Consider the following 27,770-nt stretch of genomic DNA (forward strand, 5'->3'; position numbering starts at 1 on the left):
GTAAAAATAAATTCTAAAACCAAGTTTCCAGATTTTGTTTACTAGGATGTTACATGTGGGGATGGCTGGGTACCTACTACATGGGAAAGGACCTATGAAGACTGAGAGTAGGCAGCACTCATGCAGATCTCACGAGTTGCACCTGACTAGGTTCACATTACTAATTAATATGTAGTATGATGTACACAGGGTGCTTCTCACACCTGAGAGACGCACAGCATAGACCAAGTGGAACTTTTGTAAAGTTAAAACTACTTCCTGTCCGCCCTCTTGTATACTATTGCTGTCCTTTAGGTTTTTCAAGTGTCACCAACTTCACAACTGCCTCAATTTTCTGACCCGGGCTGATGACAGCTCTGCAAGTATTGTGATGTCACCCCTTGCTGCCTTTCCTCTGGCTGCTGAGGGCTATGTCTGTGTCGGGAGTAGAGCCTACCACATTATCAAAGCATGTAACTGAAGAATGGCAGCACGACTGCCCGCCGTGTTCTTTCTACCCTTAAGAAGCAATGAATAACTCTTCTAAATTATGCCGGAAGACTTCTTTTCCAAGAGGCAATATATTCTGCAACCTCATTGACAAGATAGTTAAGAGGCCCTCTCTGCAGTTTCTGGGGCAGTGGGGATACCACTGTTATGAACCCAGGATTTACAGAACACTGGCAAAAATTCTGAGGTATGTTGACTTGGATGGCTTTGACATACTCCTCACTGACTATATTGCCTTTGTGGAAAAGTCAGGCCACCGTTTTGAACTCAATTTTAACCTCGAGTTTACTGAAATATGCGTGAACACCATTCTGTACTGGGTTTTCGCCAGAAAAGGTAATCCTGACTTTGTGGAACTGCTTCTCAAGAAGACGAAGGACTATGTCCAAGACAGAAGCTGCAGCCTGGCGCTGATATGGAGGTAATCTCATGCTTTGTCCAGAGAGAGAAGTGTGTCTGGAGAGAGTGTAGTGCTGTTTTCTTAGATCAGCTTCCATGGTGGGGATGTGTCACTGGTTTCATTGTAGACCCTGAATTTTACCTGTAGTGTACTGTGGGGAAGAAATCTCGTGGGCGGGGGGGGGGGGGGGGAGAGGGAGTCCGGCGGCCGGTCCCGAGGTAGTCTGGCATCAGGGTCCCGGGCGGGCTTCCAACACCACCAGCAGAGGATCCCACATTGATACAGCCACCGCGGGCTGGCGGCTCAACTTTCCAAAGGCTGGGAACCTGGCGGTGGCAGATCGGCCGACACGTGGAGTCCCGTTTTCCAAAGCTTTATTGTTCATGACATGGTAAATGGATGTAGGTGGTACGCGCTTTCCCCCACCAAAGGCCAGGGGAGTCTCATTTTATAGGGAAGGAAAAAGGGGGGGGAATAACTTAATTAGCTACGCCCCTGGCCTTTTGATAATTCATTAATATTTAAATCTCTGGAGGTACAGACTTGTTAATCACGCCCTCTACCTGTGTCCTACGTGACTGAAGGTAACAGGTTAAATGGAGTTACCTCGTCCAAGGCCCAACAGTGTACACTATCAAGTCACAGTGGATCTGTTCAAGTAAAGCAATGTTAGCAAATGCATTAAATATTCCTTAAAAAGAAACAGACCTTGCCTTATGGCATACTGTGGTGGCTCCTCTTGGTCTACTGAGATTGCACACTTGCAGTGTGTACACAGTTCACTCAGAACATTCTTATCACCAAGTATTACTCAGTCAAAACAGAGTTACTCTGCATCAGGTCTTAATAAATTAGATTTCAAATCTTCCACAACTGAGTTCAGTGAGAACCATATTCCTTATGGGCCAACTTTTACAGCCTGAACTTGTCAATCTGTCTGACAATGTTAGGAGACTAAGAGCTACAGGTGACTGTCTTGTAGCTCGAGTCTGATCCAATGTCAATTAGTTCTCTGGCTTCAGATCTCAGCCTCATTAGAACAGTTGTGCACTGACTCATTCATTTGACAAAATGTTTATGCATCACATCCTATGCACAGTGACAGGAGCAGGTTGCAGTGACACACAAGGCCCAGGTCAGAGACTAGGCGGGGTGGGTTATGCCTGGAGAAGCCATGCTTCCTGGCTGCATCACTCTGCTCTTCAGAGCATGCAGGACTGTGTTCCTGAATGATCATCCCAGCACATGAATGGGTAGCTGGTGTCTATAAATAGTAAATAAAACTCCCAATAGGACTGGTGGTAGACTGAATATCCTTGGTCCATGGAAAATGGCACTATTAGGAGGTGTGGCCTTGTTGGAAGTGTGTCACTGTGTAGGCGGGCCTTGAGGCCTCCTAATGCTCAAGCTCCACCCAGTGTGGAAGAGAGCCTCCTCTAAGCTGCCTACACAAGATAGGCCCCTTCTGCTGCCTTCAGATCAAGATGTAGAACTCTCAGTTCCTTCTCCAGCACCATGTCTGCTTGGATGCTGCCATGCTTCCTGCCATGATGATAATGGACTGAACCTCTGACACTGTAAGCCAGCCCCAATTAAATGTTGTCCTTCTAAGAGTTGCCTTGATCATGATGTCTTTTTACAGAAATGAAACCCTAATTAAGAGAGGACTTTTTTGTCATTTTAAATGTCATTTTATGTAGTTACAGCATTGACTAACTAGCTGAAAGCCCAGGCATATCCTTGGTCAGGCCAGTGGACAAGAAAAGTGTAATAAAATAAAGGAAATGAAGAATTAAACATGGGCAAGCGGAAGGAAAAATTTTAATGAAAAATGAAATAGGAAGTGAGTCATGACTGACACGTTCTTAAGTGTGTGGTGCTGGGATAAACGCATGGCCTGTCACGTTCATGCCTACTCCCATGCCCACACTCTCACTGGGCAAGCATGCTACATCTGAGTTGCCTTTCTCACTTTCCACCTATGTATGGGGCCATTTTTAACTTGATGCATTCTGATGTGGATGCAGAATCATCCACATCGTTTTCTTTAGCCCCGACTTCCGCTGCTGCTATCTGAACTTGCCACGTGGAACAAAACAGAACACCAACTGCACTCATCCATTTCCAAGCCTCTTTGGCTCTCACCTCAGTAAGACCCTGACTCCACTGCTCAAGGCAGAGATTTGGGATCGATTCTTGATCCTTGTCTTCCCTTGCCATCACATCAGTGAGTGCTTTTGACTGTCTATAAAAACAGATCCTGCTTAGTGACATCATCCCCTTATGTCCAGTCCAGGTGGCGCCTAAGTCAGCTCATAGCAAGACAACAACTCTCTTAACGTGTCAACTTTTTAAAGCTAGTATACAAAATAATGGTTACATTATGATATGTTCCTGAATTGGTGTCACTGTGCCTTACTCATCCCCTCCCCGCCCCAGCTACTTCTCGTGCCTTGTTCTACCATGTTCTCTAGTAGTCCTCATTCCGCATCCACACTGTCACATGTGTGTATGTACATACAAATTTAAGTCTAAATTGTGAGAAAAAGCATTAATGTTTTGTCTTCCTCCCATTACTGTTCACATTTTTTATTTACACACACACACATACACACGAGAACACAGTATTTGACTTTCAGGCAGTGGCTTATCTGACTTGACATGATCATCTATCTCCAGCTACTTCTCATGTATTTTCTAGCCATTTACAACACTGAGCTCTAGAAATCCCCGTTGTCATACTGATGGGCTATTATTCAGATTGCCTCAATGGTTCTGATACAAACTATCAAGTACAACAAGGTACCTCTCAAATCAGTTTTGGAAATAACAGTTTGAGCTGCCCAGGACATATTCATGTCAAGATGTGCAGCAAGAGCCTAGATACATAGTGCCATCTTTGATGTCTTTGTTTCTACATCTAATCTGTTATGACACCTGTTGGTTCTGTCTACCTGTAAGCAGTGGCAAATATGGGTGCCTGTGTTGGTTTCACCCTGTCCTGCACTAAGCAGCAGCATCTTTCCCCCTGTTGTACAGTTAACAAAGGGTAGGCTATGCTGTTCCTACAACCCTGGCCTCTTGTGCATATCATTCCATTTGGAGCCAAAAGATTCTCTCACACAGTGATGCTCTTCACAACATGGCTTGCTGTCTCCCCTGGCCTCGGCTTTACCCTTTGATCCACACTGACTTCCTTATATTCTTCTTTCCAGGCATCCACACAGTGATACAGCTAAGTGAGTGTGTCTCCTAGTCTTTGTCCAGATGTAACCTTTCAGTAATGTCCTGTCTCAGGGCTCTTGCATCTCCCGGTGTGCCAGTTCTACTTACTCCATTCTACTTTATCTTTGCTGCAGGATTTATCTCCTTCACTATCTTCTTCAGACACTGTGATACAAGCGTGTTTGCTATGTAGATCCTGACTTGTTAGTAACTGACATAACATTAAGGAAGACAAAAAGGATTTTATTTTGTTCACCAATACAAGTTCCTAAAACTGTAGCTGTACTTAGCACACATTCAGTATTTGTTGAAATAAATGAAGAGCAGTTGAAATTATGGTTCCAGATGAAATTGCATGATAATGGCCAAATCAGAATTAGCATATACCCTTGTTAGACACTGAGGGCCATGGAAAGGACAGGAGGGATGAGGGCACAGATAGAAAGCCAGAGAGGAACCTGAGACTGGACTGACCAGGAAAACAAACCTTCAGGAAAGTACACTATGTTAAACACCAGAGATTACGCTATTATGAAAAAATGCTTACTCAATGTGTCAAGATTACGCTATTATAAAAAAATGCTTATTCAATGTGTCAAAGGAGAATGTAGAAAAATTAGAAATATGTACACCTACAAAGCAAAGTCATCCTCTATGTGTCTATACAGAAATATCATGCCTCATTTCGTAAGCATGTGTGGCAAGCTTTCGGACACAGAGGGCTGAATTCATTAACCTCACATTTAAACACCAGGCCTTGCTTTGCCTGCCTCACTCTCCACGTGAGTGCTGCTATAATTAACTGTCAGAACAGATTAAGCAAAGTTTGTTTTACAGTTCCATACTCTTTAAACCCAAGGATTAATCACCCATCGTATGGATACAGATTAGATGTTTAAATCTCATTTTAAACCTACTTGAGTTTTAGTCATGTTTTCAACATTTTTCCATATTCATTAAATATCTCCTAGAGGTAATGTAAATTTTAATACATCTGAACCTACTGAATCTTAACAATGACCACTTGCTTTGTCCTGAGTTTCCTGAGCGCCCTTACTCAGAAGAACAAGTCAAAGGCCTTCTTAAGAACTAGCAAGACAGGGCTGGTGAGATGGCTCAGTGGTTAAGAGCACTGACTGCTCTTCTAGGGATTATGAGTTCAAATCCCAGCAACCACATGGTGGCTCACAACCATCCATAATGAGAACTGATGCCTTCTTATGGGGTGTCTGAAGACAGCTGCAGTGTACTTACACAAAATAAATAAAACACCTTTAAAAAACTAGCAAGGCCGGGCGGTGGTGGGACACGCCTTTAATCCCAGTCCTTGGGAGGCAGAGGCAGGTGGATTTCTGAGTTCGAGGCCAGCCTGGTCTACAGAGTGAGTTCCAGGACAGCCAGGGTTACACAGAGAAACCCTGTCTCAAAAAACCAAAAAAAAAAAAAAAAAAAAAAAAAAAAAAAAAGGAACAACCTAGCAAGATAAAAGAATTGATTGCATTGCCTCTTCAAGGTTTAAATAAGTAAAAAGTGCCAAAAGTTTTATTAGGATTGCAATAAAAATCATTTGTTTGACCCTTACAGATTCGGTATTGCAGGCTCTCATAGATACACTTGTGAGTGAAACCACAGATACTTTCCTTGACCTAGGGAGAGCTCCACTGGCAGAGGCAGCTCCTGCCATGTCTAACAACCCAAGTTCCATCCCTGGAGCCTACATGGTGTAAAGAAAGAACTGACTCCTGCATGCTGTCATCTTATTTATACACACACACGGGGTAATAGAAAACATTTTCCTATTGGAGCATAAATTTAGAGAGCTCATCTTGTTCAACTTTTTAAAAGAGAAAAACGAATTTATAAAAATGCTAAGTAAGTTTTCAAAAGTAAAATGATAAAATCACAAGAGCTGAAGGTACAAAGGACTGAGGACCTCAGGAGACCTCAAGGGACCTCAGGGAGACTTCAGGGTGACCTCAGAAAGACCTCAGGAGATCTCAGAGTAACCTCATGAGACCTCAGGAGAGCTCAGGGATATCTCAGGGAGATCTCAGACCTCAGAGAGACCTCATGAGACCTCAAGGACCTTGGGGTGACTGAAGCACATGTCATTAAGAGCTCACTGGACAGTCTCTCCAAAATGAGCTGTATGTATCTGAAGATAGAATGGGAGGAGGGAACAGACACAAGACAAAAGTGAAAAGCAGTGATCTTAAACTCAGAGTAGCAGTGAAAGATAATCTAAAAGAGAGAAAGGGAAATGACAAACAGCTGCAGTGCGATCTTTGATATATATTGGAAGAACGTGTGAAAAAGTTGAGCTATCCAGGGAAATACTGTTTCAGGCAAGGACGAGGACCAGCAGGTGAAAGCACACAAAGTATCAGTAGCAGAATGAAGACAGGGCCATAGTCTGTTGTCTAAAATACTATATAACATTATGGTATACTGTTGCTTTAGGTGAAAAAGCTCTGACATTTTAGAGCTCTGTGAAGCTTTAGAGTAAGCTAGGCTAGTGATTTTCCAACTGTACTTTCTGGAGTTCTTGACTAGAGATCTGGTAAGGGAGAGAGGGTTCTAGGACCCTCAAATCTACGTTTATTAGGAATGTTCCCATCCTTAATGTCTAGGCACAACAGTACTCCAATGGCAGCATTTGCTATACCCTGAACACTCCAAGATTTCCACTGGAAAACAGCTGCTAGTCCTCCAAGCCTTCATTCTTAGGTACCTGACAGGAAATGACTATCCAAGGGACAGTTAGCACCACTCCTCATGGATTTACTGCTTGGAGTAAACTTTTACCATAGCATGCACTATGTTTACTGTCTGCTGTACTTGGCAGTCTGCAAGAATTGCATCTTTCATCTTCTCACCTACTCTACAGCACACTTCGGATGAAAGGTGGCACACACCAGTACATACACAAATGAGGAAGCCAAGACCTGGAGACTGCTGACCCAAGGCACACAGCGGCTTGGGACTGAAATACTGAACGGCAGAGACTCGGGGCTACTTCCTTTAGCCCACCATACCATGCTGGCTCATTCTTATCAAATATGTGCAATTTTTAAAAACTTTATTTCGTACCTGCATGTGTGTGTGGGTACATGTATTCCACAGCACATGTGTGAAGTCAGAGCACAACTTGTGGGAGCAGGTGTTCTCCTTTCCACAACCTGGGCTCCAGGGATCAAACTCCATCTCCAGGCTGGGCGCCTTTACCCACTGGGCCATTTCATCAGCCTCTAGTAGTTACTTTCCTGATGCTGTGATAAAAGCCATGACCAAGGGAAATTACAGAAGAAGGTTTCTTTGGGGATTAAGTTCCAGGGGATTAAGAGTCAACCGTTGGAGCAAGCTGCAGGCATGCAGCTGAAACAGGAAGCTGAGAGCTCACACCTTGAGTTATACGAATGAATCAGAGAGCAACTGGAAATAGTGTAAGGCTTTTGATGCCTCTATGACATATTCCTCCAGCAACAGGGGACAAAATGTTCAAATGCATGACCTATGGAGGACATTCCCAAAGCAACACATGCAGTCCTAACGTTCTGCTGTACTTGCTTGGCAAAGCTGTCTGAAAACAATACTGATATTTTGTAAGCTATTGATACAGCCTGTAAATTGTATCAATATTTGGTTAGACTCTTCAAGAGAATTTGAGAGGCAAGGTTTATTAATAAAATTTCTCTGTGCTTAATCTCAAAAGTCAAGTTACTCGGCAAAGTTAAGGATTTGTTTTGGTCAAAGACACTAATGCTTTCTCTATGTTTATGGTAACTAACATAGTAGGAACATAAAAGAATATTAACTGAAAAGATTTAAAATGCTCTACACCATTTCATTTCTGACACAGTGAGTTAAAAATACTGGTATCTAGCCACCATGTGATACTCCAAGATCTAGATTTAAATGTGTTTATTATTATTTTATGTTATGGGTGTTTTCCCTACAGATGTCTATCACATACATGTCTAGTGCTCCTGGGTGTCAGAAGAGGCCATTAGATCCTCTGGAACTGAAGTACTGACAGCTGCATCTGACATATGTGTGCTGGGAAACAAATCCAGGCCTCTCAAAGAACAGCAAGTCTTCTTAACTGTTCTGTCATTACTCCAGCTCCACCCTCTTAAAAACTTGGTCTTGCAATGCAGCCAAGCTAGCTAGAAATTCTAAAACTTTTAAAAGTGTGTTTGTGGTGGGTCTGTGTGCTTGGTGTGTGTGTATGTATGTAGATCAGTAGGCAAACTTTAATGTCCTTTGAGCCAGGGTCTTTCACTAAACCCAGAGCACATCAAGCAGGTCAGGTAGTTGGCCAGGGGCTGAGCCCCAGAAATCCTCCTATCTCCTGATCTCCTCTTCAGCACTGAGATTACAAGCACAAGCTTCTAGACCTGTGCTTTTTTTTTTTTTTTTTTTTTTTTTTTTTTTTTTTTATGTTGTAACATTGGTTCTAACGCTTGTGTGACAAGCACTCCACTGTCTGAACTACTTCTCTAGGGCTAAACTTACTCTTGAAGGAGGAAAACAAAATGTATCCTGAGGAACCTCAGATGGGTCTCACCATAACTTACATGTCTTATGTTCTTATTTTATTAGATTGGAAAAATAGGACTAGGGTGTTCGTACTTGTCATCTAATCTCCATTCTCAATTCAACTTCATGTCTAATATTGATCAAAAACAAAAGCAAAACAATACAAAACGATCAATACTTCTATTAACAAAGTAAACTGCACTGGAGAGACTGCTCTGCCTGCCCTGTCAAAGGACCTAAAGCCACCCACACCAAGCAGCTCACAGCACCTGTCCCTCCAGCTCGAGAGGGTCTGACACACTCTCCTGTCCTCCTCTGGCATCTCTACATGGCCTAAGTTCACACAGATATAGGCACACATGACTAAAAATAAATAAATCTTTAAAAACTAGGCGATAGGAAGGCTGATTTTCTTCTTCATTTTCATTTTCTATCTGCAGAGCTTGCTAAGGTTAATGTCCCACCTGTGTCAGGGCTGTGACTAAGAGCTTTGCACATGCTGCAAACCTGTGCTTGTTTTCACAGATGTGAAGGGAGGCCTCAGCATTTAGTGGGAGTTTTCTTTCCTCCTTCAGTTTGGTCTACAATGGCAAATTCTTCTAAGACATTACAGGTGAACTTAGTCACATGGTGCTCACAGGTGAACAGTGATCGCAGATTCCTTCCTGTTGCTGCAGTGTTCACGACCCTACTCTCCTGCTTTGGCTTGCAGAACCTTCACACCTGTGTACTGCCCCAGCCCCCTGAGTGGGATCACACCTCTACTCTATGTGGCTCAGACACGACAGTCAAATATCCTAAAAATTCTCCTGCAGTATGGAATCCTAGAAAGAGAAAAAAACCCTATCAACATCGTTCTGACAATACTGCTGTACCCCTCGAGAGTAAGAATAATGGTTGATCACGAGCTGATTGACATTCAAGAAGATGCCAAGACATGCTTGACGCTATGTTCCAGAGTGCTTTCTGCAATCTCAGTCAGGGAGATAGAGGTAAGCAGAGCACTGCCCTTCTCAGGGGGCGGGGTCAGGGGGGATAATCAGAGAAGCAGAGCAACATTTTGGGTGAGCGGGGGTAAGTAGAGCTGTCTGTGTTCTATGGGGGGGTAAGTAGAGCTGTCTGTGTTCTATGGGGGGGTAAGTAGAGCTGTCTGTGTTCTATGGGGTGGTAAGTAGAGCTGTCTGTGTTCTATGGGGGGGTAAGTAGAGCTGTCTGTGTTCTATGGGGGGGGTAAGTAGAGCTGTCTGTGTTCTATGGGGGGGTAAGTAGAGCTGTCTGTGTTCTATGGGGGGGAAGTAGAGCTGTCTGTGTTCTATGGGGGGGGAAGTAGAGCTGTCTGTGTTCTATGGGGGGGGGAAGTAGAGCTGTCTGTGTTCTATGGGGGGGGGGGAAGTAGAGCTGTCTGTGTTCTATGGGGAAAAGCAGAGCACTGCTCTTTGGGGCTGCAATCTACCATCATTGTTAGGACCTAATTGTGAAGGCAAAAGTGCAGAGTATTTTTAATTTATGCATTATTCCCAATGGCAAATTAATGACTGTGCATATGCTCAGTAATTAAAAATGAGGCAAAATTCAAATTAGCTAAAAAAATTAGCCCTTCAAATGCTGATTTTTGTTACTGTGAACTTCAAAATGAATGTCCTATAGATATTTTAGTGTTAAGTAAATTGTTATATTTCAATAACAAACTCCATATTGAGATTTCTATCTTGTAAGGGCAGAGTAAGTTACGTTTAACAGTTCTTCTTTACAGTAGAATATTTCAAAATGTCAGTTCCATTTCTTCCCACAAATACAATCACATACCAAGAAATAGATTTTTCTATTCAAGATCCCAAATCAATTTTAAGCATTAGACTTATTCATCTTAAAATATCTCTCAGAAATATAGAGATCTTTCCTTAATAACATTTTGGGATGAGACCAAGTTAGAGAAGAAAATCACCCATGTATCAGCCATAAATTGGGAATGTTCATTCTTCAAAATGAACTGCAAATTACAGTATCAAACTGTATCGTGCTCATTAACAGCAAGAAGTTAATGAATCTGTATACAGAGAAGTTAGTCCTATAAATTTAAACAACCAGCTTAACAAGGAGCCAACAGTTCTTCTAGTCTTTAGAAGTGTAAGTTTAGAAATACTTATAAGAGGCATAAAATGCTGACTTTTAAATGCTTTGATAATAAACCCTAATGTGTGGGGCCAGGTTTAGGGCAAACAAATTGTTCTGGTTATAATTGGCAACCTATTTTTGAAAGAGAACATACTTAAGTTGGTTTTAGTGTCTTCATTTTTTTACATCTTTGTTTCATAGGAACTGGTTGGTCTGCATGTTTATTGCAGAATACATGAATTTTAGACCAAGTAAAACCATAACAAAAAGTACTGGGATAGAATTGACCAAAGTCAGTAAGCCAGCGGTGGTGCATGCCTTAAGCATCCGCCCACCAGAGGGCCTCCGTGGTGCCCTCCTTTGCGAGTTTGAATCCCGCTGTCTCTATCTCCTGTGTGACTGACTCTCTCACTGAGTCTCATGGAAAAAAAAAAAAAAAAAAAAAAAAAAAAAAAAAAAATAATTGACCAAAGTCACTTGAGAGGCAAAGAGTTTATACCCAGATTCCAAGCAATTACAGTGCAACCTACAGTGGAGGAACACTGGTGAAAAGGTGCAGGTCAGGTTCACTCTGCCTGAGGAACAGGTCACCTCTGTACTTCCATCATGTCTCCTCATGTGGCCCACATATTAAAGAATGTTTAGGTGTCTCTATACCACACCCTTGTAAACATACACACTGTATCCACTTTGCATACCTAGTAATTATCTGAAGTGCCTACCATAGTTGAATATACATTAGACATTCTTTAAATAGTTGATCATTGAATAAGTAATGAATATATATGCATATCTAACATAGCTGGATATGTCAAGAGGCCTGGAACAGTGAAGGCTTATCTGTTTTGATTTTTAGCTTTTTTACTATTATATGTGTGGTACAGCTGCAGGTCAGAGGACAGTTTTGTAGAGCTGGTTCTCTCTTTCTACTGTTACGTGGGTTCCTAGGGAAATCTCTCATAATGCAGTAATATCCTTTCCTTAGCATTTAATCTCCACAACAGAGCCTTTAAACAGATGGCTTCCTAAAACTCTAAAAAGACCTCCTGTTATTCGGGCAGGTCTCCACTGAGGTCTTGGCATTTTACATGGTTTGGGTCCAACTGGGGAACATGTAAGATTTATATCATGTTCCCAACTCGAAACCAATAGAATTGGACTTTTGAAAGAGGAGCTGAGCACTGATGAATTAGCTTTCCCGGTGGCTCTTGCATGTGGCTGTGCTGATGGTACCTCTAGAGAAGAGGACAGAGCAAAAGGTGATCCATCTGAAACGAAGACCTTCCCTGTCCATAGTTTAAACGTTGTTCAGTGCCTTTCCACATATCATTAGGGAAATTATTGCCTATAAAGTAAGAAGGCTTACATACAGGTTATAAGGGTTATTTAAATTCGGTATCTTTTTTTCTGAATTTGAATAAAGTAAAAAACAAAAGTGCTAAATCCTTCAGACCAATCTAATGGTTACAAATGACAGTTTCCCTTTTCTCCAGACACAGCTGAGTTTAGGAAGACGCCCAATTATTCAAAATTGGTTGGACTACATCCCTCCAACAAGATATAAAGATCCATGTGAACTTGTCCACCTTTGCAGAATAACCATCAGGACCCAACTGCTGGCCAACAATATGCTCCCAAATGGAATATTTTCGCTTCTAATTCCTACTCGTCTACAAAACTTCCTGAATTTAGAAAGCTAACATGCATCTTTTATGCTGTTCCTTAGGATAGTAGCACTATACAAATTAGAAGTTAATAAACTGTTAACTTCACACAAGTTTGTTGCACTTCTGTTAGAAGATATGTTTTCAGGGCTAGAGATATTCCCAGTGGTTAAGAGCATTAGTTGCTCTTACAGAAGACCTCAGATCAGTTCCCAGCACCCACATGAAGTGTATTAGGTACCTGTCTGTTAGTGGGATGAGACACCATGACCAAAAGCAACCTATGGCAAGGTTTATTTTGGCTTACAGTTCCAGAGAGGCTACATGTTCACAGTGGGGTGGGGGTGGTGTGGAGAAGGCATGGTTCAAGAGGCAGGAAGCAGACAGATCCCATTCGACTGGCACAAGAAGCAGAAAGAGTAGGGGTAGGGCAAGGCTTAGATTCTTAAAGTCCACCCCAGTACCACACATACTCCCTTTAGCAAGGCTCCTCATGCTGACAGTTCCACAACCCTTCCAAACAGCGCCACCAACCAGGGACCAAGTGATCAGTGTATACGCCTATGGAGGATCTTTCTCATTCACAACACCATAGGAGGCTTGCTAAGACACTGTGGGCGGTTAAGTGAAAGCCTGGGTTGTGGGATACTTATCTATAAGATAAAAGCAGGTCAAAGAAAAACAGCAAAGCCAGCAGTAGATCTTAAAGCCTTAAGAGCTGCTTCCCAGTGCTCACCTCAGTCATGACAACTTGGCGCCTTCAGCTTACTGGCTTTGTCGCATATCACTGCTGCACACAAAACAGCATAAGAGAACATAATTTTAAGAAATAAACTTTTTTTTCTTTGAGACAACGTTTCTCTGTGTAGCCTTGGTGTCTTAGAACTTGCTCTGTAGACTAATCTGGCCTCAAACTCATAGATATCGGCCTGTCTGTCTCTGAAGTGGTGGGATTAAATGTGTACAACACCATCCTCTCCCTCCCCACCCCCGCTTAATAAGCCTGTTTTTAACTCAATATCTAAAATGAAAATAAAAAGAGTTTTACATGATGAAAACTCTTAGAAGTCGAGTGGTGTCGGACACTGGGTTAAGTGAGAAGGGTGACGTGTCTGAGGAATGATCTTGATGCATCTCTAGTCTGCCCCTGAGTGCTGGACTGCTCGACTCCCGCCCCATGCTGTTCTGCTTTTCATGTTTCCTCCCAAACTGCCAACACCCGTCCCTCTTCTGTGCCTCCTTACAAAGCTGCCATAAACCTGGATTATATGGTTTTTAAGGATAACACATAAAATAATTCACTGGAGATGTTAATTAAGATGCAATGAATGGAGCCAGGCATGGTGCAACATATCTTTAATCCTAGCACTTGGGAGGCAGAGACAGGCAGAGATGAGGCCAGCCTGGTCTACAGAGTGAGTGAGTTCCAGGACAGCCAGGGCAACACAGTTATACCCTGTCTCAAAAAGAAAAAAAGAAAGAAGAAGAGGAAGAAGAAGAAGAAGAAGAAGAAGAAGAAGAAGAAGAAGAAGAAGAAGAAGAAGAAGAAGAAGAAGAAGCAGCAGCAGCAGCAGCAATTAAAATTCAAATATTCTGTTACTCTCTCAAAGACATGGCAATAGGGAATATATAAGTAATCAAACAAAATACTATATATACTTAATACACGATGTTAATTTAGGTCCTCAAAAATATGTATTTCATTTGAATTATGACTTATTGAATATATCTGGCTGTCAATGTTGGAATAGTGAACCAACAGAAATAATAAACTTTTTTCTTTGAGACAAGGTTTCTCTGTGTAGCCTTGGCTGAACCAAGCTTAATAAAGTCAATATATATTACCAATAAATTCTGTAAAATATTCACATATTAAAAAATATATATGAAGGTTAAAAAGACAGCACAGTTGTTAAGAGTACTTCTTGCTATTCCACAGGACCTGAGTTAGATTCCTAGGACCCACAATGGGAGCTTACAACCATCTGATAACTCCATTTCGAGGGGTTCAATGCCCTGTCCTGGCCTCTGCTGGTATCAAATGAATGTGGCACATACTCATACAGACAAAAACACAGACACATGAACCAACCACAGCATATTCAGTCTGTGAATGATCTTGTTGTTCCAATCACTATGAATATTGCAACTCCTAAATAAATGGTTCAGGGTGCACCCAAGTCCAGGGACTTAGTTGTTTAAGAAAACAAAAAACTACATGGTAGACCTGAGAGACAAGCCTTTCATGAGCAAGTCACCCGCTGAGATGGAATTATGAGATGGAATTGTAAAATGAAGTGTTTGAGAGAAGAAAGGCCCTTTCTGCTTAAGAAATAACTAACATAGATTTTGGTTTTTTGTTTTTCTCTTTTATGAAACAATGGCCTTTTCATAAACTCTGATTTGGTGGTGAACGTGGCTTGCCTGTGAGGACACTGATTTATAAAGGGATCTCCTTTGAGTGTGTGATTATTTCAGGTTGTTTCCTCAGTATTGTAGCCACATAGCACTTTGTGTGTGTGTGTGTGTGTGTGTGTGTGTGTGTGTGTGTGTGTGTGTGTCAGAGGACAACCGTGTAAACGATTTCTCATTACTGTATGTTTACATACATGTTTACAGGCATGTAAACCATGGCGTGTGTGTGGAGGTCAGAGGACAACTGTGAATGATTCTCTCATTTCAGCATACCGGTTCCAGGGATTGAACTCAGGAGGTCAAGGTTGGCAGCAAGTGCTTTTACCTAATGAACAGCTTGCTGGCCTGAAATAAATAGAATTTAAACAAGAGAAAAATGTTCCCTGGGAACAGCCAAGAGAGGCACATCGGTATTGTCTTTCTGTTACCTTCTATGTAATAAGGGTGGCCACAAAATGAAAACCAGACAGGAGTCCACCAGTAAAAGCCAGACTGCTGAGCCCTGGACGCAGGGCTGTGTAGGAGCCCTGCTCCCTGCTCCAGTACTGCTTGCTGCATTATAACGTGTTCATTTCCACCTTTAGGGATGGACTGACTAAAATCTGTTCTTTAATCCCCAGCAGCGTCATTATATTGAATCCAGGATCATTCAGTGTTAGAATGTGGAGATGCCAAGTTAAGATGTAAAGTCACAGAGCGTTATGTCAGAACGAATGCAAACCTTAAAAGTGCCCTTCAGACCTACTCTTTATTATGTGTTTTTAAGACAAAATGCTTCTGTTAACATTCTAAACATACACTTAATAGGGAACTATAACTTAATCTGACTTCACAAATGAAAAATATTGTATGATTTTTCTAACAAAAACTTTTCTTTAAAAATGTGTCCCCTTTGAAGCTATTCTAATGAATATTTTCCATCTAGAGTTCATAGTAGGTGAACATTCTGAGGTTAACATACTATAATTTTCAATTAAAGTATAAAACTGAGCAACTAAGATGCAATTCTTGTATAAGCCGTGAACTGATCACTCCTCAGTCTTCTCTGGAAGGTCCACAGCCCTGGGAAAGTCCCCTTCATACTTCTTCTTGAGATTACTCAGGTATGTCCGTAGCCTGTCTGGCTCCAGCTGGGAGTTTCGAGCAGCCTGGACAAGCCTTGTGGCGAGATGGTACACAGCTCTCTGCCTGTCCATCTCAGGGGAACTCCTTTGATTTTGCTATTATCAAAATATGAAATTAAAATATAAATGCATATTTAATTAATATTTTGGAATTATTTTATCTTGTTTCATAAAAATAGAAACTCAAGGTTTCACACACTTTAAAATGTGCTATCCTGGAGAATTAAATTTCTCATGAACATTTACTACTTTATAAAGAACTTGTATCCTTGCAAATGACATTTAAAAAAGAAATCCTGCTAAATCAGTCAAATTCATAAACAAAATAACAAAAAGTAACAGAAAATTCAGCAGAGATATGAGTCTGCATACGCATTTTATTTTAAAAGGCATGGACTAACACTGCCCACGCCTATGCAGTATCTGATACAATTGTAAGTGTCACCCAGAGATAAGACGAGTCATCAGAAAGCCACCTGCCTAAAGACACAACTGTTGTAGCCTAACAGAAAATATTGCCTAAGAAGTAAAATACATTTAAAAATAAACATAAATGGAGATCTATAATTATGACTGATTCTTAACAAACTAAACTTAAAAATATCTTTAAAAGATAATATTTAAAATATAGCCTGTAGGAGGAGCTAAGGTGGGAGAAGTAAAGAGAGGAAGAGGAAGAGCTAGAAGATGGGTGAGAGATCGGAGAGAGAGAGAGAGAGAGAGAGAGAGAGAGAGAGAGAGAGAGAGAGAGAGAGGAACATGGAGGCGGATGTTCATGTGTCTCCGCCAGTCAAAGGTAGTTGGTATATCTAGGTTGGGTATTGAGTTACACTTCTGATTGTATAGGCATTTTGTTATTAATCTTTACCAAATATATAAGATTGGCAGAGCCATCTCCCACGCTGGCGTCTCATGGGTGGCAGGGCTGGTGTTTCTGGCTGGCTGTTTCTAGCTGCAGAGTGCACATGGCCTCTGGCCATGGAACATGGTGACTGAGCTAGGCAGAGCCGCCCCAGCTTAGTCGGCTTGACCAGCTGCCGTTTTAAATTACTTATTTCAACAATAAAGACTTAAGACTTATCAATAAGACTTAAAAACTGGACAAGAAGTTAGATTTTTTAAACTTCTAATTTACATCTTTGATTGAACTAGATAAAGATATCAACAACTTCAACCCTAACAACTTGGAAAATCTTAGTAAGTTTCCCAGAAGTATTATCTCTTAAACTCTTTCCTGGTGGCAGACAATTCTCTCTGTAAATATATTTTCCCTTCTTCCACCACAATAAAATAAGTAAAATCTAATAAGGCAGAATAAGATAATCATATGTTTAATCATCCCTTTGGTGCCTTAATTAATTGCTCTTATTTATGTAAAGTTATTGGGTATGTTTCAGTACCAAAGCTGTGTCTGCATGCATATGGGGCCTGCTGTCATGTACAGCTCACGTGATCACAGAGCTCAAGCAGCTACAATCTCGCAGTATAAACAGCCTGCTATTTGCTGCTATAAACAACTGATATGGTAGTGTGGGAAGGTCTGTAAGAGGTATACACAGTGTTCAGAGAAGGCAAGCTCACTGCCAGCACAGACCAGGAATGCTTAGATGACAGAGAATCTAGAACCAGTCTTGACTGATAAAAAACTGGAGGGTTCTGGGTAGAGAAACAGCTGAAGCAGGGGTAGTAGAGACTTGGAACACAACTGGGGAAATGACATGTGACGGAGATGCAAACTATGTGAGACTGACTGGTGCAGGGTAAGGGTGGCATAAGCAAACAAAAGGAGACTCTAAAGCAAAACTGAGCAGAAGGGAAGATTCCTGAGCCATCAGGGACTGGGGAATGAGGACAGGGCCCAGGACCCCAGGGAGGAGCTTAAAACAGCATTTTCTGAGATAATTATACAAGACTTTACAGGCTCAACTTCAACTTGATAAGCAGTGTCTGATGAGACATGGTGACTATGCAGTAGGAGACAATGTGGAAAGTGTACAGCATGGGTTAGGGAAAGAGAGTTAGCAAGAGTCTTAATGAAATGTGCTCGTGAGGAAGGGGCCACATACAGCCATGATGGAGAAAAACTCTTGGATGTGAAAAGGCAAGAGTTTCTTTTTCTCCCTAACAGATCATAATTTGATTTTTTAAGGTGCTTATCACCAAACTTGACCTGAGTTTAATCCCTGGGACCCACATGATAAAGAGAGTCAATTCCTGTTAATTGTCCTCTAACCTATGCTCCCTCTCTCTCTCTCTCTCTCTCTCTCTCTCTCTCTCTCTCTCTCTCTCTCTCTCTCTCCCACCACACACACATGCATTGTGCCTTCTAAGTATGAGACACAAATAAACATAATGATTTTAAAAACATTTTTAAAAGATATTAATTAAGCATGAGTATTCTCACCATTAGGGAGGCTAAAGAGAAGGGAGAGCTGATTGGTGACACGAGGAAAAGTATGTCATATAGTAAGGAAGTGCAAAGACTTTAAAGTGTCTTATTTCTACAAAGTTTGGGAGGTATTTGGTTTTTTTTTTTTTTTTTTTTTACCAAAATTTGACTTGTAATTTGTGTTGTGATCTCTCTGGCATCCAAGACAATCGATGGTGGAAGGGAGGAGGCCTCTGCAGCTTTTAATCCTAAAATTACAGAAAAGCGACATTAAATCATTGTTTCTGTGTAGTCTTAGCCGTGTGCTCCTCAATCTAGCAGACCAATGAACATGAAATTCCTCCATGACTACCCCTCGCTTGGCAGATGCCCTTCCATGGGCTTCCTATGGACCCAACAGTTTACTATCTCTATAGGTTTAAAGCAGCAGAAACAGCGCCATGTTCACCAAAATCACTGGTTGCTATGCTTACTAAAATAGGCTGACCCTTGATAACTCACTGAGCTCTGATGACTCCATGTCCAGGACACATTATCTCCATCTCACCCAATGCATAGTTGAATGGAGAGTAATAAGGCTTATTACACATCTGATACAAGAAAACGGTCCAGTTCATTTTCTACTTTAAATAGTAAAGCAGGTTTTAGTTTCCTCATAGGCGTTATATCCAAAGATAAAAGTGATTTTTGAAGACTTCAATATATGGAAAGTTGAAAATTTCCAGAGTATGAGAATCTGCATGCTACATAATGATTACATAGAAAGTAGTTGACAAGAGTTTAGGAATGTGGTGGTTTGAAAACACACACACACACACACACACACACACACACACACACACACAGTGATGATTTGATATGCTTGGCCCAGGGAGTGGCACTATTAAAAGGTGTGGTCTTGTTGGAGAAGGTGTGTCACTGTGGATGTGGGATTTAAGACCCTCATCCTAACTACCTGGAATCCAGTCTTCTGCTAGCAGCCTTCAGATACAGATGTAGAACTCTCAGCTCCTCCTGCACCAGGCCTGCCTGAATACTATGTTCCTGCCTGATGATAATGGACTGAATCTCTGAACCTGTAAGCCAGCCCAATTAAATGTTGTCCTTATAAGAGTTGCCTTGATCCTTGGTGATGGTGTCTGTTCACAGCAGTAAAACCCTAACACACACACACAAGCCACAAACACTCTCTCTCTCTCTCTCTCTCTCTCTCTCTCTCTCTCTCTCTCTCTCTCACACACACACACACACACACACACACACACACACACACACACATCCTGGAACTTGCTCAGTAGACCAGGCTAGCAGACTCAGAGATCCACCTATCACTGCCTCCCAAGTGCTTAGATTAAAAGCATGTACTACCACCACCCAACTGATATATTCCATTTTTTAAGATTTTTAGATTTAATTATAAAATATCTTGAGAACGAAGTGACTATGGCAATAAGTGTATTGGATATACAATATGTAAAATTATACAATTTACAAGTAAAATCTATTATACTGGGACTGGAGAGATGGCTCAGTGGTTAAGAGTCCTGGCTGCTTTTCTAGAGCACCAAGATTCAATTCCCATTACTGGCAATGATGGTTCACAACCATCTGTAACTCCAGCTCCAAAGGATCCAACATGCTCTTCTGGCCTCCTTGGGCACTAGCCACATAGCAGGTGCATATACACGCATACATGCAGAAACCTATATACATAAAAAATAAACCTTTTTAAAAAACCTGTTATACTTTCTAACAGGCCAATGCTTCTAGGACTTTCCTGCATTATTCTAATGCTACAGTTCGGCTGTAATGTATCAGTTCAGTTGATATAAATGAAAAGCAAAGAACATAAACCTATATAATATAAATCTGTCAAAAAATTAGACTGTTAGAGAGCATATAAACACTGAGAAGGATGAGGGACAGGAAAATAAAGGGGGAAGAAAGTTTGCCTTAAGAGACATGCGTTGTTTTGATGTCTACACTTAAATTCTATATGCAGTACCATAGTTTTTTTCTTCTGTGAGTCCCCTGGAAAGTTTGTAAGTATACAAAATTGCATCCTTATTTCTTGAGGTATTCTTCACATGCTGAACTTCAAAATGCATGTTTTCTACATTAAGATACAGGGCATCTATATGGCACAGTTCCAGGAAATGGGTAGTGAAGAGTGTAAATGCCTGGAACACATGACAAACAATGAGTGTGAGTACTTTTAAATTATCTAGAAAACTCTATTTCAACTATTTAAACATAACACATTAGCTTAACTTTCCAACTAGCTTGGCAAAGACAGGAGTAAAACCAGTATCTCAGAGGTGGACATGTTCAGGTCATGGGTTTTGAAGTTTATATCCATCCAATGAAAGGTCAACTTGGTTTGCATATGCACAATATGCCATGTGAAAGAGACTGCCAGGCATGGTAGCACACACCTTTAATCCCAGCACTCAGGAGGCAGAGCAGGACAGATCTCTTTGAGTTCAAGGCTGGTCTGGTCTACAAAGTGAGTCCAGAACAGGCAGGACTGCAGAGAAAAACCCTCTCTAAAATACAAAAACAATATATACATGTGTGTGTGTGTATATATATGTATATACATACATATACATACATATACATATACATATACATATACATATACATATACATATACATATACATATATATATATATATATATATATATATGTTGTGTGAAAGAGACTAAATCCCAAAGTAAAGAGACAAAGTTTACAGAGATAAGCTACTAAGTGAGGTGGCCACTTCTTAGGGAGGCCCCACAACCCTGCTGCCACAGCCTCACAGCACCTCCCTCCACACTGTACACACATCACACTGAGTCTCCTCCTACAAGGACTATCACAACATGGAATTAATGCATTATATTAGGTATTTAAATTCTCAAAGGTTTTGTTTTATATTTGATTTTTTTTCTTATTTTTTTGTTTCTTTGGTATTTTTTGTTTGTTTGTTTTGTTTTGTTTTGTTTTTGGGTTTTGTGCCAGGAATTAAATCCAAGGAGAAATTCCCTGAGCACTTGAGAGGCTAAACCAAGAAAACTTCTGCGTTTGGGACCAGTTTGGAATACACAGAGAATATTGGCCATCTAGTAAGAGTATATAGCAAGATTCTGTCTCAAAAGAAAGAAAATTAAATATTTGGCTGGCAAATGTCTCAACCAAAGATAACAGCAAAAAAATCAGAGAGATTTGACATAATTACACATAAAAATTCCCCTAAGTCCATAACCAGTAGATAGTTTGGATACATTTGGGGTGTGTCCTGCATAGATTAGCTGGTGACACCTGAGCCTCAGTATGGCAACCCAGGGAGATGGGGTGTAATAAAGAACAAAACCAAAGACATTTTGAATAAAATTTCCATTTTTAATAGAGGTCAAATAAAGTTTAAGTTCCAAGACCTCCCTAGGTAAATGACATCCTGGTTGGCAGAAAGAGACATGTACATGGGTAACTGGCATCCTGGTGGGTGAGTTGAGACATGAATGCTAGGCAAGTCACCCTGCCATAGTTGAATAATCCAACCAATAGGAACAGGATAACTGAACCACAAAGACATGTTCCTAAGAAAGGCCCCATCCCTAAATCCTGATTGGTGGGATAATTTGGCACATATGCCTGCAGCATTCTGGCTTGGGGTCTCAGTTCAACTCCTGAGTCTATTCTGCAGCCCTGATCGATCAATAGCAGCCTGAATACATTTTTGCATCTGCTTACCTACTCACTAAGATGAACTTTGGAAGACACAGTCAGGTCCCGAGTCTGTCCTGTTGTCCCTGACAACAGTTTTTGCTACCTAATTCAAACTAAGATCTTGCTTTGCAGGACTCTTATCATGTCTTGGGTTTTGTTAGATGTTCGGACGCTAATAGAGGGACCTTTAAGAGGAGTGGTTTAGTGAGAGATCACTGGACACAGCTTATGGAAGGAGTTACTTTGGTCTTTCGGAGTGAAACTCATGGGAGTTACTGATATAAAAGAGTAAGATTAGCAACTAATTAGCCTCTAAACTGCTTAGCAGCTAATGACTGACAATAATTTGCTAGAAACCATGCATCAAGGGTTGTAGCTCTGTGATAAGAGCACTGGCTTCCCACGTGCCAGGCCCTAACTTAGGTCCTTTCCAGTATATACATATGCACACTGGATCTTTATAAACTATATTAGGTTAATTCAACCTAAAAATGACTGTTCAACTGCCCCTAGAGGCATTGCAGCCTTGGCTGCCATGTCACATGGATGTTAGTAGGTGGCAGAGAGGAGAGAGGCCATATCCATGCTCAGTGTTCTGACCTATGAACATCTGAATGATTAGTAGTAGCTTAACATTCATGGAAAAAAAGTGAGCCTGAGTCTGGTGCCACAGACCCCATGAGGGAGTGAGTCATGGACAGATGACCTCTGCATGTGGCCATGCAGGTGGCTCAGGTGAGGGGCAAGCCTGAGATGACCACTTGTCTGATACCATGTGACCTGGACAGGGACCTAGCCTGAGATGACCACCAGTCTGGTGTTGTGCCTGCCTGAGGGGCCAGCTTATAGCCAAGATGACCCCTTCCTGGTGTCATAATGCATAGGTGGGACCTAACACTCCCGAAACCACACCTGAGACGACCTTAGACCCTAAGCAACCCCAGGCACCACTAAAAGGAGCAAGTAAGTAGTGGAGAAATGAAAAAGAAGCAGAAGGAAATGGGCACAGTGAAAAGAGACAGAACTGGAGACTCAAGAGTAGTCAGAACAGCCTGAGTAGCTGGTGATGCTACCTAAGGTCACAGTCCTGGCCTGTGTGCCACCAGAGGGTCACATCTGGGCCTGGGCCTACCAGTGAGGGCTCTCTGCTCAGTCTATATGCACATGTCTGCTTCTAGAAATACTCCATAGATACAATCCAAATAATGTTTAACCGAATGTAGAAGTGCTTGTTGCTAGTCAGGCTGACATGTAAAAACATCCATTACAAATACTAACCTGCTTTTTTTAATCTTAAGTGATATATACATCTATTCATGTGAGAAATTCTGGATGACATTTGAAATTATATAAAATATGTGTATTAACACTACTTTTGAATTGTTGCATACTTGTATTAATATATAAAATAGTTTTTCATTCTCTATAATGAATTGTTTGGGGCTCTTGTTTTAAAGTTAAAAATTCTTTAAAGATACTTTGAAATATTTTAATTATGAAAATGTGCTTTTATATTTCTCATATCTGAGTATATTTTAAATAGTCATCTATGAAATAATTTTCCAAATTAGCAAAATAATTTTTATAAGATTTGTGAGAACATGTTTTCTTTAAAGGACGCTGTTTCCTTTGGGTATTTTGTTCTATGATGCCTCAGAGATTATTACATGTGGAAACATGCTATCTTCAGATTATCAGATTTTATAATATGTAATATGTAACAGCTTCATATTTTGTGATTCAATTTGATTAAATTAAAGCCAACTGACTTTTGCATCATCTGTAGGTCTCAATTTTACTCATCTATATCTTGTATGCATAATAGTAATTATTTCTTACTCTCATCAGAAATGAAACAAAAATTCCTGTAGTGTGTCTTTTTTACCCAAAATTGTTTAAAGATCTATATGTGGGTACTGATGCAATCCAATTGTGTTACACACATGAAGCCTGCCACTTAGAATGAACAGGGCATACCTTTATGCTCAGCAGATGCTCACAGACAGCATAAGAAATTCCAATCCCTTCTTCTGTATTAGTGCCTCTGCCAAGCTCATCAATTAATATGAGTGACCTGTCATTAGCATTATGAAGAATATATGCTATCTGGAAGACATAGTTTTAATATTATTCATTATGCCCAAGCAATGACATTCTCTTAGAAAACAAGTGAAATTGGTTCCTTTATAAATATATCTAAAATTTATTTTAATAGAGAAATCCTGCTGAGCAGAAAATAGCACACTGCTTTTCTTTCAGACAATCTCATAACTAATAATTCCATTTAAATAGTTCATATATAAAAACAGACATCTACATATGTATGAGACAACAAAACAGTATTATCTACAACATGAAGACGCACATCAGTAAACTAGATGCTTAAATAAGACACAAAGATGGCCGCTCTCTTCTCCACAAATTACCATCACCATCATACAATGTTGAAAACCAATTCAAAATATATTACTTCAAAACTTACATTTGCTAAAGACAGAAAAAGATATTAAGAAAAATATATTTGCTTAACAAATTTAAATCCATGGCCAACAAACAACAAGACTTAAATCGATAGAAACCCTTTCCCTCTAGAGAATATCTAACTCTTTCTCAAAATACAGAATTCCACTCAATTGTATTATAACAAATTAGCTTTTGATGCAACAAGGGATCTATTTAAAAGATATACTTCCTAGGAGATAGAGCCACACATATAATGCCAGCACTTAGAAAGGCAGAGGCAGGTGGATCTCTGTGAATGTGTGGCCAGCCTGGGAGGGCTATATATAGTGATATCCTTTCTCAAAAATAAATAGATAAGACATACCTTTGTGTATCTAGACTACTGATAGACTCCCCACAGGCGTCTATACATGCTAAGCAAATGTATAGGTTTCTTTTCTTAACCTCACTTTCTATGACACATCAGAAAAGAAGCCTAAGTGCTCAGTGATGCATGCATCCTTCCAAACACAGTTGTTCTAAGTGCCCTGCGTAGACACAGGCAGCGTCTGCTCAGGTCAGAGAAGGAAGGGTGCACACTTTCATGGGGAAGAAGCATTCTCATTCTCCTTTGTTTATAGGGCAGAGACAATGACTTTGAAAGCTAAAGGACAATTGATTCCTCTGAAAAGCTTGTCAGATCTCCTCTATAGAAACACAAAAGAGCCCGTTAGCTGCCTAAAGCTGTGTTTGCTTGAAGCATCTGCTTCCATTTCACCTAGGACACACTAGCAAACTGTGTCTGACTGCCCTCTGGCTCTCAGGAAGGAAAGTGCACCAGCAACTCAGGATGCTAGGATACTTAATGTGCGTCTAATAAAAGGGAAGTATTGTTTAGTTACCTCTTTCATTTCTTTCATAAACGTTGATGAGTTTGTTTCAATATCATCATCCGTACTGATTCTGGTAAAGATCTGGGCAGCAATCCTAAATGAGGCATATTCTGCTGGGACATAGGAGCCTGTGAAATATAAGCAGCATGTCAAGTGTTTTAGAAAACAAGCTACCAATAACACTGCGCTTCTCACATAGACTGCTGTAGGTGGAGTCACAGGGCATGGCCCTGGCTCTCTGCTCACTACAGAAGCTAGCACTTAAACTCCCCTTTCTCACAGGGAAGCGAGTGCCTCTGGTACCTGCCGTGCAAAGTTATGTAGAAACCCAAATGTCGTATTTGATGCGATGTTCAATCACATCAGGAAGAAAGAGATCGTTCTAACCGTCATAAAGGTTACATTACATAATTAACTGATAGATAACATTCAAAAGAGAAACAGCGACATGCTTATGAATCTCACAATGAAATCTGAAGGAAATGTGTGAGGGTCAAATTGATGAAAATCACTGTAAAACACAAATAGTTGTGTCTGTACAAACATGCAGAAATGTGTCCAAAGCAGGACAATAAAAACATGTAACAAAAAGAGAGAGGAGTTCTATTCCATGAGTCTATTCTTATGCCATTAAGCTATCTAAAATATTCCCCATTTGATAGCAGACCTGACTGTTAACCCATTTTTCTATGTAATGTGACATGAAAGTCTGCTGGCTTCCCCTCTCAGGATCCACCAGCTGTGATCACAGGCGATCACGCTACTACCAGTGAGGAGGCAGAGCCTGAACAGCAACTTAAGAGCGATATAACTATCTAAGATTGCATGGTCTCCAGGAAGGCTACTCATATGCCTTCAAGCTTCAGTTTACTTTGCACTTGGGCCTGATGAAACACACACACACACACACGCTTCAGAATTTAAGATGAACAGTGATAAAAAGTAAAATAACTGCTTCAGACAGTTGAACAACTAGCATTAGGAAAAGCAGATCATTCTGTGATACAAGAACCAGATCAGGGCTACTGAATGAGAACCATGCAAAGTCATGTTTCAATTTAGTGCAGTGGACCCCCCTCTCTTTAATTCTCTCACTTCTCTCCCCTGCCCTCTTTCTCTCTCTCTCTTCTTTAAGACAGGATCTCTTATAGCCCAAGTAGGCTTCAAGCTACATGTGTGGCTGAGGCTGAGCTTGGCCTTCTGATCCCCTGCTGCTTCACCTCCCTCATGCTGGGATATGGGTGTATGCTGCTATGACTGGCTTCTGATAGTTGGCAGTCAGTTCTCAGGAAAACTAGCTATAATACTTATGTGAGACCTGAACATGAAGACATATGTAAGAGTGCTGACAGGCATTTACACACATGTACATGCATACAGACACATACTATACATACATATATACATAAGGAAAATGTTTCTATGCCCAATGTTGTAATGTTTAGAAAATGTCACGTGGTCACTAAAGATAGATAGTTTATCCTACTCACAATTTGGTGTCTTGGGTATTTTTCTATTGCTATGAAATCACCATGACCAAGGCAACTTATAGAAGAAAGTGTCTACAGAGGCTTACAGTTCCATAGGGTAAGTCCATGACCATCATGGTGGGGGGCATGGCAGCATGCAGGCATGGCACTGGAGTAGAAGCTGAGACCTTACGTCCTATCATCAGATAGGAGACGAAGAACTAACTGGGAATGGCTTGGCCTTTAAAACCTCAAAGTCCACTCCCAGTGAGACACCTCCACCAACAGTCACAGATCCTAATCCTTCATAAACAGCTCCACCAACACATTCAAATATATGATCCTAGGGCCAGAGAGACAGCTCGCTGTTAAAGGCTAGACTCACGACCTCCACATGAGCCTAGGGAGGTCGTGCTTGTTCATACCTCCACAACTATCATATAGTAACGTACAACTTACCAATCTGGGCCATGATCTGACAAAGTGCAATCTGCTTTAAATACGTGGACTTTCCACTCATATTTGGTCCAGTAATGATCAGAACATTACTTCCTTCTGTAATATATGTATTGTTTGCAACAGGTTTCTCTGCAGCTATTTTTTCAAGAATGGGATGCCATCCTTGTTTGATTGCTAAAGTGTCAGTAAACTCTGGTCGAACTGAAAAAAAGGAGGGGGGAGGTTAAAACTGAATATATATCTAAATACATTGTGGTCTGTACACATGGGATGACCTTAGTAATGTTATGAGCCCAATTCAGTACAATAAGTTACTACTTCATCCCAAACTTACTCCTAAATCTCTCTTAATTGTAATGGGTATAACTCATTATTTTTAGTTATTTCCAGAGAATGTAGTTCCTTTTCATTGCCCTGGGTTCCAAAACAACT

General features: G+C 40.8%; 2 protein-coding genes and 1 non-coding gene across 3 annotated transcripts in view; 2 read left to right on the forward strand and 1 right to left on the reverse strand.

The window, feature by feature from the left end:
* Window positions 1-418: 418 nt before the first annotated feature.
* Window positions 419-12,541, forward strand: Asb17 (ankyrin repeat and SOCS box containing 17). The gene is made up of 3 exons (XM_034501316.2): window positions 419-910; window positions 9,366-9,645; window positions 12,262-12,541. The coding sequence occupies exons 1-3, from the start codon at window positions 510-512 to the stop codon at window positions 12,466-12,468; spliced, it is 888 nt and encodes a 295-aa protein (XP_034357207.1). The 5' UTR covers window positions 419-509; the 3' UTR covers window positions 12,469-12,541.
* A 3,036-nt stretch (window positions 12,542-15,577) lies between these two features.
* The window catches only part of Msh4 (mutS homolog 4), a 47,168-nt gene continuing 34,975 nt past the window's right edge, over window positions 15,578-27,770 (reverse strand). The window contains exons 15-20 of the mRNA XM_034500684.2: window positions 27,339-27,539; window positions 25,420-25,538; window positions 24,053-24,181; window positions 20,366-20,540; window positions 18,520-18,608; window positions 15,578-16,067 (exon numbers count right to left, since the gene is read on the reverse strand). Of these exons, the coding sequence (XP_034356575.1) occupies window positions 15,876-16,067; window positions 18,520-18,608; window positions 20,366-20,540; window positions 24,053-24,181; window positions 25,420-25,538; window positions 27,339-27,539 (905 nt within the window). The 3' untranslated portion in view covers window positions 15,578-15,875. The remainder of the gene's footprint in view (window positions 16,068-18,519; window positions 18,609-20,365; window positions 20,541-24,052; window positions 24,182-25,419; window positions 25,539-27,338; window positions 27,540-27,770) is intronic.
* Window positions 22,578-22,712, forward strand: LOC117708005 (small nucleolar RNA SNORA17). Its single transcript, XR_004606741.1, has one exon. It is a non-coding gene; the product is annotated as a small nucleolar RNA SNORA17 (small nucleolar RNA).

This window comes from Arvicanthis niloticus, chromosome 4 (assembly GCF_011762505.2).
Source record: "Arvicanthis niloticus isolate mArvNil1 chromosome 4, mArvNil1.pat.X, whole genome shotgun sequence".
NCBI classification, from domain to species: Eukaryota; Metazoa; Chordata; class Mammalia; order Rodentia; family Muridae; genus Arvicanthis; species Arvicanthis niloticus.